The 21,042-nt window shown below is 36.8% G+C and overlaps 1 protein-coding gene across 1 annotated transcript in view; it reads left to right on the top strand.

Moving 5' to 3' along the window:
- Positions 1-21,042, top strand: part of LOC134615514 (bifunctional heparan sulfate N-deacetylase/N-sulfotransferase 3-like) — a 291,558-nt gene that overhangs the window by 17,420 nt on the left and 253,096 nt on the right. Inside the window, exon 2 of the mRNA XM_063460045.1 lies at positions 4,909-6,025. Within this exon, the coding sequence (XP_063316115.1) occupies positions 5,042-6,025 (984 nt within the window). The 5' untranslated portion in view covers positions 4,909-5,041. The remainder of the gene's footprint in view (positions 1-4,908; positions 6,026-21,042) is intronic.

Raw genomic sequence — 21,042 nt, 5'->3', positions numbered from 1 at the left:
GTAAATACGTAGTATTAATCGGCTCTACAGTATTTACTGTATGGCTGAAAATGAGCGTGTTGTATAGTGTAATTGTTTAAAGATCTGTGCTTGGGGACTAGAGGTATATGTTTAAATGGGACAGTGTGGCCAAGGACTGATAAGAGCATGGGACCTTGTGTTTGAATGTAGAATCACAATCAAAAATACCACATAAAGATCTTGTAAACGTCTATTAGTCCTTCCTTTACATGAGCTCACAAAGGCATTCAGTCTTAAGGAACTATTTTTCAATATACAGATTTTTAGCTTCAGATTCCAAACTATGCAAGGTTATTCTCATGTAGACAATGTCTACGTCTTCTGGATACTCTGATGTCACATCTAACCACATGATGTTGATTCATGGACCACAGTCCATGACAGTATCTAAACAATGACCCTTAGTTAAAACAAGGAAGAATTAGCTTGCAAATCTTTGTCCCTTTTTTGGATAATATTTCAGTTTAATGAATGTAACTTTACTTAATATCTTAAATATTGCTAAAAATTAAAATCTCATTATTGGTGCCAAGGGCATAAGCACTTTAGATTAATTTGTTGACAAACATTTTGGGTTTCTTTAATTAAATGTACTTTATTTTAAAAGAATAGTATAGACATATTGGAAACCAGCCATTGAGATGTTTTGAAACAAATGTAACATTCCAATATTCTGTGTTCATGTCATGGTAAGAGTCTGTCCATTGAGTGTTATATTACTTCAAAAGATAAAAGACATGATAGCAAATGGCTGTGCCACGTAAAGGATGCTTGTATCAAACCCATAGTTCTAAAAGCGCAACTCAATAGAAGTTACACTAGAATAAATGCTCAAATGTATGCGCGAACACGCGCGATGTTCGGTCCGCCCCCTATTCGTCATGGAGGTGGGAGGGTCTGGGAGGGAGGGTCTGCTGCTGATTGGCTGGAATGTGTCTGCTGACTGTGAGGTACAGGGTCAAAGTTTACTCAATGATGACGAATAGGGGGCGGACCGAACATCGTGCGTGTTCGTGACTGCGAACACGCTATGTTCGCGGGCGAACGGTTCCCGGCGAACTGTTCGGGACATCACTTATGACAATATAAATATCATGATAAATTGGAGCATTTTCCATCCAAAAAAATTTCAAGTATTAATGAATATTAGTGAAAATTTTAAGTTGTTAGGCATCAATTCAAACAAAAAATTCTACTCACAACTGTAATTGATTCATTATAAATGGATTCTGTAATTGATGCCTTACAAAAAGATAACAAATCATAGTAACCATGGAAAAAGCATGAACACATTGGATATGTATATTCATTTTTGCATGTATGAAATGCTATTTCGTGTCATTTTATTATCTTAAGTGAATTAAGTTAAGAATCAACTTATAACATTTATCCTAAACAAGTACAGTCAAAACCCTGCACACCTGATTTTCAGGTATAGTATTAATAGTACAATGTCAAAGTGCATCATATTGCAAAAAATAAACATTTTGAAAGAAAAGCTATAAAAATACACAGGGTTGAAAATATAATTTAACTGTATGTAGTTTAGTTATAAAAAGAAGCAATGACTATATTAGTCCCTTTTCATTATTATCAATAACTGCAGAATAATAACGTGAAAGCATGAGTATATGAACATTTTATTTTTTTGTCTCAACTATAACATGGTTTGAGTATTGAATATTAATATGAATAAATAAAACTTGAGATTCTAACTGACATATATGCAGGCCCATCTACTCCTTTGACAATAGTGAATATGTTTCTGCCTCCTTAACCCCTTAAGGATCAATTACAAAGACTTTTTTTGCTAATAAAGTTTGTTCTGATAATGTGGCACTTACCGGCTATAATCTCTGCTACTGTTAAATGAATGTTAAATCATGCAATTTTGATATAGCCTCTGCCGTGAATGGTTTACTATGGTGGAATTATTCAGTCATTGATCATTAAATGGTTAATGGGCTCTGTTAATCCTGTTAATTACTAGCAGGCAAGGATCCCAATTTGTATTTTTATTTTTTAAAAGAGGATATACAAGTTATTTTGACAATTTGAATAATAATGTTAAATGAGTTTTAACAATTTAGAAAAAATGCATTCTGTTACCAGCCTTTATCAAAGTTCCAGTCATAATGGCTTTTTTGTGTGTATTTATTGCCAACGTTCCAATACATATACCACCCTAACTGCATGGCCAATATGAGCATTTAAATTGAGCCATTTTGTCACCAGTTTCATACAAAGTATTTTATTGTTGCTGTTAATCTCCTACGCCTGATGTGTTATTGTAATGTGCACATCTTAATATAGTGTAATATTGCTGTATCTGTCCCCTATTTAGCTTCCTCCCTACATGTTTGCAGTTTTTGAGATTGACAATTTTTCATATACTTCAACTTCATAAACAGGTATCTTTCTAATTATCTTTCCAAGTACTTGTTTATCTTGAAGATAACAAATTTGATATTATTGTATTTCTTTACAGTTCTAGCACAGTTCATAAAAAACTATATATTTTAATCCTATATCTTTTTTATGTCTTTTTAATATATTCCCTTTTTTAATTTCTCCTGTGAATCTGTAGCATTTACCTCTATCATTTTGTAGAATGTAAAATCATAACAATGATCTATTATATTTTTCTTTACAACACTCTGACTCCTAGCGCGTTCATTAGCTTATCTAATATTTGAAATGCTGATTACTCCGATACTAGACTCACTGTCCATGGTTCCCAAATATTCCTATATACTCCGATTAGATTTAAATTCCTATATAGTGTTTTTTCCATTTCCTGCTGATAGGCTGATTTTCTATTTCGTTCCATGTTGGAATACCCTTAACTCTACAATGCCTCGCCATGCAGATCTTAATGGCCATCAGGATATGCGTAATTAATAATTTTGATACTTTTCTTTTTATGGGAAAATTTATATGAAATTAAAAATAATTGGGTGGTTACCACATCTGGGATGTTAAAAACCTTACTAATTGTTTCCGCTACTTTATGTTTTAAGGGATCAAGTTCATAACATTCCCACCATATATGGCTTTATGTATCAATTTTTCTTATACATCTCCAGCATCTGTCAAGAGGGATACAATTAAGAAATGCTAAATGGTACTAAGTACCATCTATGGAATAATTTGAATTGACGTTCGTAAATATTGACACTGTGGATGGTTTTTCTTAAAAGAGCAAAATAACTCCTTGAATTGCTCCATAGTGAATTCCCTCCTTGATCTTCCTCCCATCTTGACATTGATCTTATTTTCTTCTTGTGTCTTTGATTATATATTGTTTTATTTATTTTTGAAATTAGTTTATTAACTTTTTTCTTATTCAATCAAGGAGTCCAACTCTGTGTATTTAGTTATTATCCTTGTTTGAAGGAAATTTCTACAAAAACAATATAGCAAGTGCTCAACTGTCAAGGGTAAATTTGTGAGTCATGAAGCTATAAAAGATCAGGGTTATAAAATGAGTTAAAGTGACCTGTGTCCCCTAACAGGTTAACAGATACCATAAAACAAATAAGCCCATAGCACACCAAGAAGATATTGCACAAAAGATTTGTATTCACATAATCTATAAGTAAATACATATAAATAGTAAAATGCAAACATGCAGAGAATTCCCCTTACCAATAACCCCATATTCTAGGCAACTAAAGTGCTTAATGCCTAAACCCAAATGTAACAACAAGTATACTGACCGACGTTTTGGCACCACACCTTTCTCACATGGGATCTCAATGCTAACATGGTCTTGTTCCCATTTATACAGCCCCACTAAAGTGTCCCAAGTGAAAAAATCAATCAAAAACAGGTGTGGGAGATGGATAAGTTTATATAGACTGCTTCCCTGCACTTCCGCAATTGACTTCCGCAATCAGCATATGATGTCATAACTTATGCGGACGCAACATGTGATGTCATCACACAGCGTAATTACATGTCGAAGGCTAATAGGGGGCTGATCTTGAAGGGGAGGGAAGAAGTGACCGGACATCTGTATCATGCCAAAACCAAACTACAATGGGCTGTAAGGTCTAAAAGTCCTCGGTAATACACAAGAGTCGGACAGAGTATCCAAAGTGCTATATCTTCCCAAGTACTAATATATAATAGCAATCTCTTTGTTGACCTAAGTCTATACATCTGTGAACAGTGACATCCGAACATCAGCAGTTGTATCATTGAGACATCATTTGAAGAAAATGTCTACCTCGAATGAAAGTAAAATATTGTTTCCCAAACACCTCTATATTTTCTTGTAACTGTAAGTCTTTAAAGCTAAATCAGCAGAAAAGAAAGCTCCTATCTTATTAAAACCCTTCTCTTTCCATTTTTTTAGAATGATATCTTCAATGTATTCTACCACATTTTTTACATCTTCACAGTTATTGTTAAATTCCTGCCTTTGTAATATCGTAAAGTGATACGGAATAAGTTGGTGCTACATAAATGCTAATAATAATAAAAATAATAATCAAGTGCATACAACAAAGAAATGTATAATTTAAGTCAGTATTGATGCCTTAAGTCTATTGTGAATCTATTGTGACAAGTCACCTTTGGTTTAAGCAGATCACTTCTATATGGTTTAAGCAGATCACAATATATGCCCTTATTATAGCTACACTATCAGAGAATAGCTGAATATAGAATGTATAATGCAACCGGTCTCTAGAAAGTACAGAAGGTGTACCAAATAAAGATTTATATGTATTAACTTGACTACTAGAATGTTATAAATGTATCAATGCAAATGAAAAGTTGCTAATTAAAAATATAACAGTTTTACCACCAAATTGTATAACTATTCAATCCTGTGCATTGCAAAAATGTAAAAGAAAAAATGTTTTTTTCTTTTTCTCTCAGATTTCACATTCCCTAAAGTCTACTGAAGATAAACAGATGTGCTGCAATGGTTACATAAATAAATCATCTGGATTTAAAGGATTTGTCAGTTTCTATTTGTCATTTGATAGTTGTTAGCAACAGTTTGTCCAACATGAATTACATCATTAATTTTCGCAGACATTTTCAGAGGACAATCCTTCTGCTTGCCACTTTTTGCATGGTAAGCATCGTCATTTCAGCCTATTATTTGTACACTGGTTATAAACAAGACAATGAACTGTCTGAAGTTTCGATGGAAATAGATTGTACACACGTAGAATCCCTGCCATATAAACTTCTAGGAGAGAAAATTGGAAAACCAACTGTTTCCTTAAGGACAGAGGCCATTATCCTGGTCTTTATTGAGAGTCAATACTCTCAACTTGGCCAAGACATCATAAGCATTCTAGAATCTAGCCAGTTTAAATTTCATGCAGAAATTGCTCCAGGAAAAGGTGACCTTCCACCACTAACTGAAAAACACATTGGAAAGTATGCTCTTATTATCTATGAAAACTTTTGGAAATACACAAACATGGACACATGGAATAAAGACATTTTAGATAAATACTGTCATCAGTACGGAGTTGGAATAATTGGATTTCTTAAAGGAAGTGAAAATAATGTACAAAACTTCAATCCAAAGGGGTTTCCATTTATCATCCACAGCAACATGGCTGTAAAAAACTGTTGTGTTAACCCCTACACATCATTGCTTCATATAACGAAACCATCAACAAAACCAGGCAAAGGGACCTTATTGGGAAATGAATGGACAGTGTTTGAGTTCAATCATTCTTTTTACCAACCTGTGGTTTTCACAAAAGTTAAAATGCCTGTAAATACCCAACCTCAGTTATCTAAAATATCTTTATTTGCCACTGTTATGTATGATCTGGGACTTCAGGATGGGATCCAGAGAGTATTCTTTGGCAATAATTTGAATTTTTGGCTTCACAAGCTTATTTTTATAGATGCTATTTCTTTCCTATCAATGAAGAGCTTAATGCTTTCCTTGGAAAGATTCATTCTTGTGGACATAGATGATATATTTGTAGGGAAGGAGGGAACCAGAATGAATGTCAATGATGTCAAGGTAAGTCTTAATTATTATCTACATTATTTAAAAAATGAGAGATGAGCTCTTGTCTGATTAATTATTCATCGACTTGGCTTTTCTATCTCTGGTGTCCATGAGCAGTGTAAATCTACTACTTCATTTAGTATGCAGCCTTGACTTATTAATTTTGGCTATATCAATAGATAGCTTAAATTAGGAATATGCAAGAGATTTGGACAGTAATACGTATCCTTATTATGTAGTGTTATATTTACAAAGGTATTAATGAGAAAAATATGACTGAACCATTAATTAGATTTTATACATGTTTATTATTTTGTTTGTTCTCAAAATACATGTTAATTCTCAAAAGATTTGATGTAGATCACATGTACATTTAGAAGCTCTGAGAGAGGCTTAGCTATGTGCCTATTTAGAAATTAAGTATCTATGTGAAACATTGGATATTCCACATTTAGTAGAAAGACGAATGAAGTGCAATATAAAAGGAAGCCTACAAATAAAGTGATTGTTTAAAGTGAAGTACAGTGAAGTTGTATAGTGAACTAATCAGAAATAATAAGGGTACTCACTAAGAGAGGAATAGATGCAGTAAAGGTATAATTAACTATTAAGATTATAAGGCATCTGAGACACATAGTAGCAATGATATATTGAGAAGCCACAAGAATAATTGCACTATAAATAAATCATCAATGCCGACCACATTGTATTTAGAATAGTCTTAATAATAATGCAGTTAGAGAGAGAAAATATAGAGACAAGCATAGTGAATCCACATGAACAAATAATAAGAAAGAAACAAACACATAATAAATATAATATTCATCCCTTGTGTTTTAAAGAAACAATCCAAATATCATGACCACTATATTGTAGCAGCATTTATGGTACAATTAAACTATGGATGCAGTCACATTTATTTCTGTGTAGTTTTAAATAGGTTTGGTAAATCAAAGGAAACAATTTCCTCCACAAAGCCAACTCCTATATTATGTCAACATGATGTGGGTTCTTGTTTGGCATTTTTTAAACAATGTATACCCAAGTCAGGAGAGTGTTGGATATTGGCTATTTTATCAGTGCCAAATCACGTTAACTTTAATTGTAGGTTAAAACATTGATATTTTCAATCTTGAACTTTTTTTTTTCTAAACCATTGCTGGATTTTTCCACTGTTAGGACTGTATGTAATTCAAAAAGCATACCATGTAAAACACACATCCTATGAAATCTTTATGCATGAGACTATCAATATTCTATGATGGCTTTTCTAGGCCTGAGGATTGCCAATTAGACAAACCTAGTTTAACATATAACATTTTTTTGTAGAATCCACTGTTGGTTTATTGGTTTGATGTCTTCTTTCCAGTTGCATTCAAGTTAGAATGACAAAATTAGTGTGATTGATTTAGGCAATATGCAGAAATGGTTTTGCAAGTTTCACATACATATCATTTGGCAACAGTCTCTTTATCATTTCAGCAACAGGGAAAGCTGCATATTCAATGGAACATAATTATTAATACCAGTATTACAAAAAAAGAAATTAAGACAAGAAAATATAATGATGATGATTTTTATCACATATATAATTGGTCCTCATGTTACATCCTGTACAAACCAGACATTTACACCAGAGTTGGATTTAAATGCCAGACACCTTGAGATATTAACACTTTTTTCTTATGTGTCCTAAATAGACTTTATTATCAGAATTTCTCAGTTCCATTATCAAGTAGTTTAAAAACTCAATAAACCATGCATTGCCATTTCTAATTTGGTGGAGTCTGATTTACCAGTTGTACTTACCTTTTGGTACGGTGGGTATTCTCCATCATTAAGCAATGATATTTTAGAGATTTGTTTAATATTATGTTTACTTACCACTATATATCTGAGTTGTTTTCTCATATTCTCTGTGTTCATTATTGATACTTTTTTACATTTTTATTTTGTATTTGCTCTACCATTATTTCACATTTTCTCAATCAGTGTGCCCATATTAACTGAAAAATTTTTTATAGGCTGTTACTCATAATCATTAAAGACACACTCCAAACACCATAAACACTTCAGCATGCTGTAATGGTTATGGTGCAAGGCATGTCCACATGTCTGCCTCTGCCTTCCCCCCACTGCAAGTAGTCAAACCATATTATAATGGTTTGACTTATTAAGTGGGCTCTGCAGGGTGCTTCTTCCCACCTACACTAAATTCAAAACATATATGGAAGCTACAGCTTAAGAGTAGAGCCTATCTTAGAATGGTTTGACTACTTACAGAATGGGTCTCTAGAGCACTACTTGTATCACAACCACTGCATCAGCCTTTAGTTGTTATGGTACTTGAAGTGTTTCTTTAACTACTAGGTGTTGCCCCTTTCCTCAGCACAATAGGATAGACAATGTTTGATGAGTATGAATGATGATTTTGATGAGTATGTATGATGTTCCTAGAGGTGTTTGCAGGGTTATATCAGACAGTTCTTACACACTGATTTAATTGGTGATGGCAGATATATCAGATATCAGTGAATGTGCCATCATTAATGGAGGTTGCAGTATTATTTGATGTCTCACTCTAGGAATGTCCATCTGTCAAAATTTCACTCTGCTTGTGAGTAGGACCATCCAAAGATCTTAAAGTTCTGTGCCCCAAAAAAGACCATTAATGTGTACTTTTCCCCCTTCCCCTAGCCAAAATGTTGCCAGTCCTCCCCTGTAACTATGGTTACGATGTTGGGCTTGATTTCCTATATATGTATATACATATAATATACATGTAAACATTGAAAAGTCCAGTCCACAAGCAGTTTATCATCATGTTTAAGAAACAGCATTTCTTATTTTGCATGAAATTATATTTATGGTAAGTGCAGCTCTCAGTGGATACAGGCACCTTGAATAAAGGGATACATTAGATATGGTGCATCACTGCAGCAGAAAACAAAAACGCCATTTCTCAGAAAACACATGGAAAACAATATGTGAATATAAAGGTGTTGTACTGTAAATAAACAATACACAGAGCAGCAGTGTTTAAACAGGGGGTTTCCTGATAATGTATGTATAATGCTTATTTACAGAGTAACACCTGTTACTGTGTTACAATGCACATACTGGCACTTGTCGTACACTAAAGGCACTTACTTATCATGCAGCATGTATCATAGAGGGATTAAACGGATTTATATAAAGAAACCATTACTTTACAGAGCCATTTTAAAACCACTCTCAATAAATTCCATTTCACAGCTTTTCAAGCTACTAAAAGTAAAAAATATCTGCAATGGTATGTCTTCTCTGCTATGAATAAAGTGTGAATAAGCTGGGTAGAAAGCACTGTCCCTCTAACTCCCTCAGTGGGCACTTGACCTTTCTTTGGTACATAAAGTGTGTGGAAAAAGCCAGTGATAATGTTGCAGCTGTAGGCTCTGTGACCAGCATTTAGCACTATAAACAACAACATAAAACTGTTCAGAAGGAAAATAAAAACTGCAAAAAGCACCAAACTCCCAATGAAGTGCTAAGATATATTATACCCATAAAGAATACATGAGAAAAATGATGTCTAAAAGCCCTCAGGTTCATTTCAAAAAGAGGCAAAATACATTTTACGTATTTTTGTTAAAATATGAAAATATCTATTGAAAAGAAGAATATTTTATAGACAAAGTGGCATACCTACTACCTACTACAAAGTGGCATATTTGTTACTTTTCACAGAAGAAAAAAAAAAGGTATTTATCAAAATATAGCCTTATAATATAGGATTACATGAGGGCGGAGGCGGAAATTTCTCCGTCGATTGACATGAACAAGGAGCAGTTCAATTTAAAAATGATCTGATCCAAAGGTTAACAAGTCTTACAGAAACTTCCTACCGTACATACTCGAGGATAAGACGAGTTTTTCAGCACATTTTTTGTGTTGAAAAACCCCCACTCATCTTATACTCGAGTGAGTGTCTGTATTATGGCAACTTACATTGCCATAATACAGACAAGGGGCTGTTGGGGGCTGGCAGAGAGCATTTACTTACCTTTCCTGCAGCTCCTGTCAGCTCCCTTCTCTCACCTCCAGTCCGGTCAGCTCCCTCTGCAAGTCTCGCGAGAGCCGCAGGGTCAGAGCTCCGCGCGGCACTCACACCGCGAGACTTGCAGTGGAGCTGACCGGACTGGAGGTGAGAGAAGGGAGCTGACAGGAGCTGCAGGAAAGGTAAGTAACGCTCTCTGCCAGCCCCCTCCTACACAGTGCACACCACTGGACCACCATGGAGTGAGGGCCCCCCTCCCTGGCCAGCTAACAGGCAGGGAGGGGGGACAAATAAAAATATAAATAATAATTTAAATTATATAAAAAGAAAAAATATTAAAATAATAATAATATAAAAAAATAATAAAATAATATTAAAAAAATATTAAAATAATCAACTATACTGAGTTTGGTCAAAGAAGGCTTCATTGGAAAATGGCTAGGTGTGGACAGGAAAGGTAATTAGAGAAAACTCTTCACTTCTATTGCTGATCTGGAGTACATAATATGTGATCATAGTAGAGTTAATAGATGTTTCCAATACATCAATTTGGTAGTTGGCTAAAATAAAATTATGAAAATTAGCAATGGATTAACAGGCTATATAAACAGCCCCCCCCCCCCCCCCAAAAAAAAAAAAAGACTTCTTATTTATCTAACTTGTAAATATTCATTGTTATTAAAAGGGCACCCCAAAGATGGAACTTCTATTTTAGCTATATAATTTGCAAAAAGTTTGACCCTTACCATCAAATAGCACCAGAGACAAAAGGCACCATAACCTCCTGACCAAGCTGTAGTGGTTATAGTTTCACTTTAATTATGCAGAGAAAATGCTGGAGTATGCCTGTAATTGAGTTTACACAACCCTTCGGCTGTTTGAAATATTTTATTTTATTGGTTAAGAGCGTTTTTGGTTTTTTTTAAACACTAACAATGAAGCATTGTGCAGTTCAGGAAATTAGCAAATTATAATGAAACAAAACTTAAGAAACCAAAAGCAAACACATACATAATATAGTCTCTAAAGACATAGACAAACGCTGTTCATCCACTATTGTTTTTCACTCCAACAATCAGTGCTGAGCTTGAAATTTACCAATCCTAGGTTATGGAAAATTAAGCAGTAGCCAAGGAAGACAAATTAGATGGTGTAGACTAGAGGGAGATATGCAACACATTCTGGAAGGAAATTGTTCATTGCATCTGCAAAATCCTTATGTGAAAGGAAGAATTAAAATAATGATGGATCTAGATCATCTGGTTGAACAAGATATATATGATGTAAAAGAACATTAAAGGCAGTAAATATGTAAACATACAATCCAATAAATAACCTACCGAACACTAAGTATGATATTTATATATGGCATTAAACAGCTCCCTCTAAAATACGCATTTTACTGAAAAAAATGTTTTGACCATAGGACTTTTCAAATGTAAGTACACTTTTTCCTAAGTACGTCTGCACTGTTGTAAATATTTATAAGGTATTTTTCAAAGTCTTTTAGGATTCATGAACTGCATCATATTTGTATTAATTTTTTATACTACGTAGAGATATGATGTAAGGGAGGACCAACAAAAGGATACACTGAAGTGTAAAAGTTGAAGAGAGTTAAAGGACCACTATAGGCACCCAGACCACTTCAGCTTAATGAAGTGGTCTGGGTGCCAGGTCCATCTAGGTTTAACCATGCCTGCTGTAAACATAGCAATTTCAGAGAAACTGCTATGTTTACATTAGGATTAATCCAGCCCCTAGTGGCTGTCTTATTGACAGCCGCTAGAGGCACTTCCACGCTTCTCACTGTGATTTTCACAGTGAGAAGACACCAGCGTCCATAGGAAAGCATTGAGAATGCTTTCCTATGGACTGACTGAATGCGCGCGCGGTTCTTGCCGCGCATGCGCATTCAGCCGATGACGTCCAACGGAGGAGGAGAGTCCCCAGGGCAGAGGGAGCCCGTTGCTGGAGAAAGGTAAGATTTTAACCCCTTCCTCCAACTTCAGCCCGGCGGGAAGGGGGCCATAACAGCAGGGGGGGGTGGGGGCTATTAATACTATAGTGCCAGGAAAACGAGTTTGTTTTCCTGGCACTATAGTGGTCCTTTAATTTAATTTTGTATTAATTCATTTTTAATTTAAAAAAGGGTAGAATGTTGATTAGATTAGTCAGTGGCCTCCCCATAGGAAAGCATTGAATAATGCTATCAATGCTTTCCTATGGGGATTTCGGCAACGCTGGAGGTCTTCACATAGCGTGAGGAGTTCCCGCGTTTTTATAACACACTTTTCGTGTTCTATGAACACTGAAGTGTCCTCTAGTGGCTGTCTAGTAGACAGCCACTAGAGGAGGACTTAACCCTGCAAGGTAAATATTGCAGTTTATGAAAACTGTAATAATTACACTTGCAGGGTTAAGAGTAGTGGGAGTTGGCACCCAGACCACTTCAATGGGCAGAAGTGGTCTGGGTGCCTGGAGTGTCCCTTTAAGCATTTTAACCATCCATACGGTCAGAGTGTTGTAGTTGTCGCCTAGGGCCGTTTGAGGGTAAACATTCAAATCATTTCAGAACAATGTGATTGACACATACCTGGCTCAAAAAAGCCACAGTCAGCCTCCCACACTGATAAAGTAGAAACACTTGCACCAAGGAACCTGAGAATTACAGTTAAATATACTCCTGGCTATACACATCAGCCTACCATATACACAACAAGTTCAAAACGGCATTATTTAGGTTTGCACAACAAATAACCAAAGAAACCTTCTCCGTAATGAAACCGTGTAGTCCGCGTTGAAAATTGCATACTCTACCCAGTGAAGCATCAGCTTTTATTCAATTAAATATGTATTAACATTTTGCTAACAAGGTCATAAATATTTTATAGCATATTTAATAGAAGCACAGAGAATTCTGAGCATGAGTGACATTGATTACAAAATAATAAGACTCACTAAAAAACATTGTTTAAAACTATTGCTACTATATATAAGGATGAGCTATGTGAAATAAATATCAAATTATATTCTTTTTATGAGACAGTTAGAGGCACAATACAGATTGTTTCAGTACGAGTGGGCAAGTGCCAATCTGACATATTAGTAGAAACTGAAGAACATTGTTATGGTCTCATTAAATACCTTCTCAAGAGACATAAAACACAGGAAAGGAATCATTAAGAGATAAAAATACAACCTTGCCTGCCACTTGTCCTTTCATTAAACCCAATGATTTTTGATTTTACATTTTATTATTCTCTTCCATTTCCTTTTTAAATGGCCAATCCATTAGGTAGGCATGGTGTGTTACTGGTCATATAACAGATTTTTAAAAAATGCACACTCATCTATATGCTAAGCACAGACAATCATCAGATGTATTGATCACTGAAAATGAAGTGCTTAATTAAAAAAAAAAAAAAAACATGCTGCCCACAAAACAATGTTTGAGGATATCACTATGAGATCCATATTTATTTCCCAAAGTTATAACTGCACTGGGATGTGTGACGAAGTGCCCTTCGCCACTTGTGCCTGGAGGGGACTACTGGCTAGCCTCCTGCCTTCTGACTATGGCCCCTGTGCTGATAGCTGTATTTTCCCCTGCAGAAAGGTGTATTTGTGTATTTCTGCATATGTGAGTAGTGCTATCCCTGAAAGCTATGCCATGGAGCCTATTCGTGTAACAAAAGACTATGGAAAAGACTTTGGCTCCATGGCAATTGAACTGTATGTATGTGATCTGAGCGCCATTCAATAATAATGTGCACTCAGATCTAAGCTATCTGGGGATATGTTGCATGTATATGTTTTATGTAGTAATTGTAACATTGTGTAATTTTATGTCTTTTTGTAACCATGTGATTAATGGAGTCTTGCCTCTGTCCTAGGAGATAATTTGATTACTTCCAAATTATCTCCAGGCTAGAGAGGAGGGATTGTGATGTAACTGTGGGAGTGTTTTGTTTGTATTGTCTGTGATTGGTTGTACTGTGTCCCACCCTGTGGGCTGTCCCCTTGCATGGGGACTTGCATAAAAGCCAGTCTGTGGTCATTAAAATGAGATCATCTTGAACCTTTCTTGAAGCCTTGGCTCATGTTTGGGGGAAGGGATACCTACACTCTGGGGATTGCTATAATCACTTACTCCCCAGAGTAAGCTCTTGCAATAGCTTGATTTGTTCCTGCTACGCTCTCTGGATTTACGAGAGGTTCACCCACTGGGAGCTGGATCCTGGTCGTGGCTCCAGGGTGGGTGGAGAGGGCGAGACCCCGGCGCAGCTGTATCGCTGGAAGTGGGGTCTGCATTGCTGATGGTGTCAGTTGGAGTGCTTGGAGTCCTCAGCGAGTACTAGGAGCATCGATTGGCGGAGGTACTCAGTTGGAGGGAGCTGTAGAGTGAGGGAAAACATTTTTTTTAAAAAAAAACCATTAACAAATTCGTAGCTTTTTCCTCTTTGCTTGTGTTTGAAAAATGAAATCAGAATGTATTTATTGGCCAGTGCTGTGACAAATGTTCAGAAAAATATGGAAAGGTTAAAACAGCCAAATAAACAACCAAAATGGAAATGTTTTGAGTATAGAAAATACACAGATTGCTTGATAGACCACAGACTCACCAGCCACAGTGATTCCATAGTAGGTAGTAAACAGAGTCCTTCTTGTCCAGTTGTAAGTTATGCATCTGTTCTAACTGTACAGTGTTCCATATCATTATAGGAGTGGAGGCAGGCCATGCACAATATCACATATTTTCTCCTTTGTTGCTTTGTGTTGGATAGCCATATGTATTCTTATGTTTTATTAACCTGTTGGTCATTGAGGTCTTACTCTGTATTTTACACTGTAATGACCCTATCTATAACAGACTTGTTTACTGAAATATTGAGCAGTGTATTGGCTATTTCATTACTTTATCTTATTGAAGTGCTTACATCCTTTAAATTGTTGTGTGTATGATCTAGTCCAATTTGGAATTCTAACAGCTAGTCAGAAAATAGTTTATTAAACTTGTCTGCTGGGGTGAATCCATCACTGAATAAATGGACTGATGTTCAAATTGTATGGAATACGCACTATTTCTCCTATTAGTGTCTCCCTGCATAGCAGTTTAAACTGTGTTAAAACACAACTGTCATGAAATGTTCTCTTCTTGTTTTTTAGTAGTTTATTACATTTAATGAAACATTTTTTTAATGATGTACATTGTTTTTTTGTTTTTGTTTTTTAAAGAAAATTGAATTTATCTTTCAGAGCAGACAAGTTGAGTCAGATTGTACTCTTATCTGACCAACTGTTGCTCACCCTAACTTGCAGTTGGTTAGATAAAAATAGAATCTAACCCAACATAGCTGCTCAGCCAGATACAAAAGTTAAATGTTTCCCCCAAAAATCATTATATAGCACTGACTGATTTCTAAACAGATCTGTTGAATTTAAAAGACACATCATTATGAGTACTATTGGTATGCATAGTATTATTATACATACAACAATATGAACAAGGGCACTGTCCCTGCTAAATAGGTAGACTTTACTGAGCAGTTCTTCAAGATAGCCATCAGGAGCACCCAACTGGTATCTACAATGGACATAGATCTTTTGTATAGCACACATATTTAATTGGGTCCAATCTGAAACAGCATAAATCCATCATGTGACTTCGCAACTAACTAGCCAGTGTCACTGATACTCTTTGATATTACGGTCAAATGTAACAAGAAGAACTTTTTATGCAGAGCCCTGATGGACTCAGCTGCGGCAGGAAACTTCATTGATGTACATTTTGTAAAAAACAAAATGCTATACCTATCAAGGAGAGATTATCACCTCTGGCCATTGAGGCTATTGGCGGGAGACCTCTCTCTCAACCCTTAATTGCCCACAAAACCTTGCCCATTAACATTTCCATTGTTGCCTTACACAAGGAAGACATAACATTCCAAATAATTGCTTCTCTTTTGCCCCATCATATTAGGCTTTCCTTGGCTTATTAAGCACAATCCTCATATTGACTGGGAAAAAGGGGAAATATTGGAATGGGGCAAGGACTGTACTGAGATATGTATGTTGCACATTACCAAAAGAGTGGGCATCATTACATTACCCACTACTATGCCTCAGGCCTCCGAAGTTCCCAGACAATACAGGGAGGTTAAGGAGGTATTCATTAAGAGTCAGACCAATATTCTACCCCCTCACAGAACATATGACCGCTTCAAATCTGCTACCCGGCGCTATGCCACCCAAGGGCGTAGTATATGCTTTATCTCCACAGGAGAGTAGAATAATGGAAGAATATATCAAAGACTCCCTAAGTAAGGACCACATACGTAAATCATCCTCGCCTGCTGGTGCAGGGTTCTTTTTTGTATCTAAAAAAGATGGTAAATTACGTCCATGCATTGACTACAGGGCATTAAACAAAATCACCATTAAAAATGGCTATCCCAATCCCCTCATTTCTGAATTGTTTAACAGACTCCAGGGTGCTAAAGTCTTTACTAAACTTGATCTCAGGAGTGCGTACAATTTGGTAAGGATCAAGGAAAATCAAGAGTGGAAAACGTCATTTAACACTGACAGTGGGCACTATGAGTGCCTTGTGATGCCTTTCGGGTTGTGCAATGCTCCGGCCATGTTTCAGGACTTTATTAATGATGTACTCAGGGACTATATTTATGAATTTGTCCTAGTCTATCTTGATGATATCCTTATTTATTCCCCTGACCTTCAGACTCACCAGAAACATGTCAAACAAATATTGCAAACTTTACTTAAAAATCTACTTTATTGTAAATTGGAAAATGCATCTTTGATCAGACTGAAGTACAGTTTTTGGGGTATAACATTTCTGCCTCTGGTTTTCAGATGGACCCTAATAAACTAGAGTCTGTTCTACATTGGCCATTGCCCAATGGACTAAAGGCCATTCAAAGATTTATTGGGTTTGCCAATTATTACAGGAGATTTGTCAAAGGGTTCTCTTCTGTGATAGTCCCCATCACCAATATGACACGCAAGGGGGCTAGCAGTACGATATGGTCTAAGGAGGTTAGAGAAGCTTTTGAACTTCTCAAACAAAGATTTGCTTCCGCTGACATCTTGATACATCCTGACACCAGCAAACCCTTCATACTGGAGGTTGATGCCTCCGAAATGGGGGTAGGGTTCTGTTCTCTCTCAGAGGGAGAGTCAGGATACCCCTTTGCATCCATGTGGATACTTCTCTAGAAAGTTGTCTCCAGCTGAGCGTAATTATGATATTGGCAACAGAGAATTATTGGCCATTATACTAGCACTTAAAGAGTGGAGACATCTTTTAGAGGGTTCAAAGGATCCCATTTTGATCCTTACTGACCACAAGAATTTGGCTTATGTAGGGGATGCTAAACAACTATCTTCTAGACAGGCTAGATGGTCTTTGTTCCTTTCTCACTTTAACTTCCTGATAACTTACAGGCCTGGTCCCAAAAACGTGAAGGTGGACGCCTTATCTAGACAGTTTGATACTGAATCAGTACAGGAACAAGAGCCATCCCCTATTATTCCTCCTGAGTGTATAATTTCTTCCACTGTCCTTTCCTTGTCATCTCCTCTGCTTGGCGCCATCATGGAGGCTTAGTCTCAGGCGCCATGCAATAAACCTCGGGATAGATTGTTTGTTCCATTGGGTGAAAGGGAAAATGTCATGAAGGTGTTCCACAACAACGTGACTGCTGGACACCGGGCATTAATAAATCCATATCCGCGATCATGAGATCATTTTGGTGGATTCTCTCAGGAAATATGTTAAAGAATATGTGCAGGCCTGTTCTGTTTGTGCAGTTTCTAAGGTACCTCATAAGCTTCCATGGGGATTGTTACATCCACTACCCGTTCCTAATGTTCCGTGGTCCCATTTGTCCATGAATTTCATTGTAGAACTTCCTAGGTCTAATGGCTATACCACCAACCTTATGGTGGTTGACCACTTTTCCAAGATGGCTCATTTTGTTCCACTCATAAAATTGCCATCCTCACAAGACCTGGTTCTTATCTTTATCCGAGAAATTGTCTGACTACATGGCAATCCTCACAATATTGTATCTGACAGGGGTTCTCAGTTTGTCTCTCGGTTTTGGAGGGCTTTCAATAAATAGTTAGGCATTGAATTGTAATTTTCTTCATCTAACCACCCCCAAACCAATGGCATGGTTGAAAGGGCTAACCAGTTATTGGAATTATATTTGCATTGTTTTGTTAATAGCACTCAAGATAATTGGTCTGAATTACTACCCTGGGCTGAGTTTGCTAGGAACAATGCTGACCATGACTCTTCTGGACACAGTTCATTCTTTGTTAACGGTCATCATCCTACTTTCCTGATGACTGCTTTTTCTGACACTGCAAACCCTGCTTTGGATAATCACCTTGCCTCTATTCGTAATACTTGGATCAAAGTTCACTCCGCTCTAGAAACTGTGGCTGGTCGTTTCAAATTTTTTTGCTGATAACAGCGGGGTGCAAACCCTGTTTACCAAGTGGGTGAGGGGGTGTGGTTATCATTGCACAATATCTAACTAAAAGTTCCTAGCATGAAGTATGCTCCCAGATTCCTTGTCCCATTTTGTATCCTTCGTAGGATTAATCCTGTTTCTCTGGCTCTCCCTGCCTCCTTGCATATGCCTAATACATTTCATGTTTCTTTGCTCAAACCACTTGTTTCCAATAGATATACTGTCCCAAATGTCCCCCTCCTCCAATGGTTGTTTCTGGACAGGATGTATGAGGTCTCCTCCATAATTGATTCTAGGTTTTCTTGTGGCACTTTACAGTATTTAGTGGCTTGGAGGAGGTATGGGCCTGCCGAGCATTCTTGGGTTCCAGCCTCTGACATCCATTCTGGCCGCAAGATTCATTCTTTCCACACCAAATTTCCTCTCAAGCCTGGTCCTGCCCGCCCAGTGGTTGGTCTTCAGGTGGGGGGGTAATGTAACATATTCATCCTCACCTTGTGGTCAATCAGATTTTTTTAAACGGCTTATTTAAACGCAATCTTACTGTTCCTCATTGCCCTGTCGTGGTTTCCCTTTGTGGTTGTCCGAGAGTGTGTTCATGAGTGTTTATTTCTGGTTATTGAATTTGGCTTAGTTTTGACTTCCCTGTATTCTTGTATCCCTGACTATTGGCTTTCCCTTAATGTTGTGCCCCATTCCATGTCCCCGACCTGACTATTCTTTGGTAAGTTAAGTCCGGCCATTCTGAGGCCCGGTAAGATGTTACCTTTTAGTCCTAGGTGTAATACAATTCTACGTGCTGGATCAACTAGTAATCCTGACAATTTCTCAGCCCTCCCTCCCCTCACATCCATCGCTGATTCTCAGAGTTGCAGGATACCCTCTGTAGCTGCCTGACATATCTTTATATTTTACAACTATGCAGATGACATAGCAGCAAGGACTAGGGAAAAAATAGTGTGTGTGACTTTTCAGTAGTATGTTGCAAACACAATGCCTAGAAAACAAATTAATCTTGTAGTATTTGATTTATATAGTTACAAAAAAGTTATGTTCGTTATCCTAAATTACTTTTTGTGTGTCCATATATATCTTCATGTATGAGGAGTAGAGTTGAGCTTACACATGATCACCCTAAAAATATTTTAGCCTGTCTGGGAGGCATGCAGTGTTGAAGTAATGTGATAGTGTGTACATCAAATGTGCAAACAGTGCTGGTGAAAATAATTAAAAAATAACTTAACTTAATATCAGCTTCCCAGAGTAGTCTTTCCAGTGGACTACCACATAGTCAAATGTATAAATGTAAGAAAAAAAGGGATAGAGCAGCACAATCTGCAAAAGAATATTAACACCATATAGTGTAAGATCGCTAGAATATGAACAGATGACACTTTTCAATGTGGCGCTCACAAAGACGTTTACCTTATTCCCTGGCTTCTTCTGTTTTCTGGAGTAGCTGTTTATGAGAAGAAAGAGGTCCTTTGTGCCCCCCATTTCTATCGAGGGAGGCACCCTTAAGTGAATATACTCAGCAGATTTTGTGAGTGCAACATTGAAGTTGTATCTGTCCACATTGTTGCAATCTTACACTATGTGTTGTTAATATTCTACTGCAGATTGTGCAGCTGTATCCCATTTTTATTTTTAAATTTATAGGTTTTAACTAATCCCAGAATGGCATGTGTGTAGGGAATCAGCTGATGGTTGTTAAACAGATTGCTACACTCTCTGCTAATCTGTCAGCTTCCGGTTTAAAAGGCTTAAAACAAATCAATTCAGTTCCATCAATGTCAACATTTTACTGCCCCACTGTATTGTTTATCCTTCACATTGCCGGGTAGTCATGCAGCCTCTGCACTCTGAGGACTACAAAACAATCAGACAAAGTCACAATGATTGATGGTTGAAATAAAAGGAAATATGAGGAATAGTGGGTTGCAGATCTTATTTGACAGCAGAAAAATACTTTTTATATTTTTTCCAAAATTTCAAATCTTTTCGAATGAGACAACTTTAAGCCATGCTCTTGAACTTGATTCACTTGAACTCCAGATGCACAATTGTGATTCAAATTAAATTTGGGTAGACCAAATCTGGTCTTAACCTCTCACTCATTGCTGACAAGTGAGGGGTTAAAAATGTAAGCAGCAGGGAGAAACAGATTTTATAAATGACTAATTCTGTTTTTTAATGACTTATTCTGTTAGTCATTAAAAGTACAACAAAAGCCTGTAGAGGTCAATATGACCCCCACAACATTAGTACAATGGTTTTATACCTACGCCATGCCCCAATTTGCCATGCTGCAAGGGGTTGAAGGGGGCAAATCTGCTAAATAATAAGTAGTCAGTGTAATAATGTTATGTTCTTCATATTGTATAGGGGCCGATCCCAATACTCCCCCATGGGATCACCAGGGGTAAGACCCCTGAGACTGCACATCACTGGACAGCCATGGATAACATCCACTGCAGACAAAAGCTAAG

This window comes from Pelobates fuscus, chromosome 6 (genome assembly GCF_036172605.1).
Source record: "Pelobates fuscus isolate aPelFus1 chromosome 6, aPelFus1.pri, whole genome shotgun sequence".
Taxonomy (NCBI): Eukaryota; Metazoa; Chordata; class Amphibia; order Anura; family Pelobatidae; genus Pelobates; species Pelobates fuscus.
The sequence above is the reverse complement of the archived record's forward strand: the minus strand, read 5'-3'. Positions and strand labels throughout refer to the sequence as shown.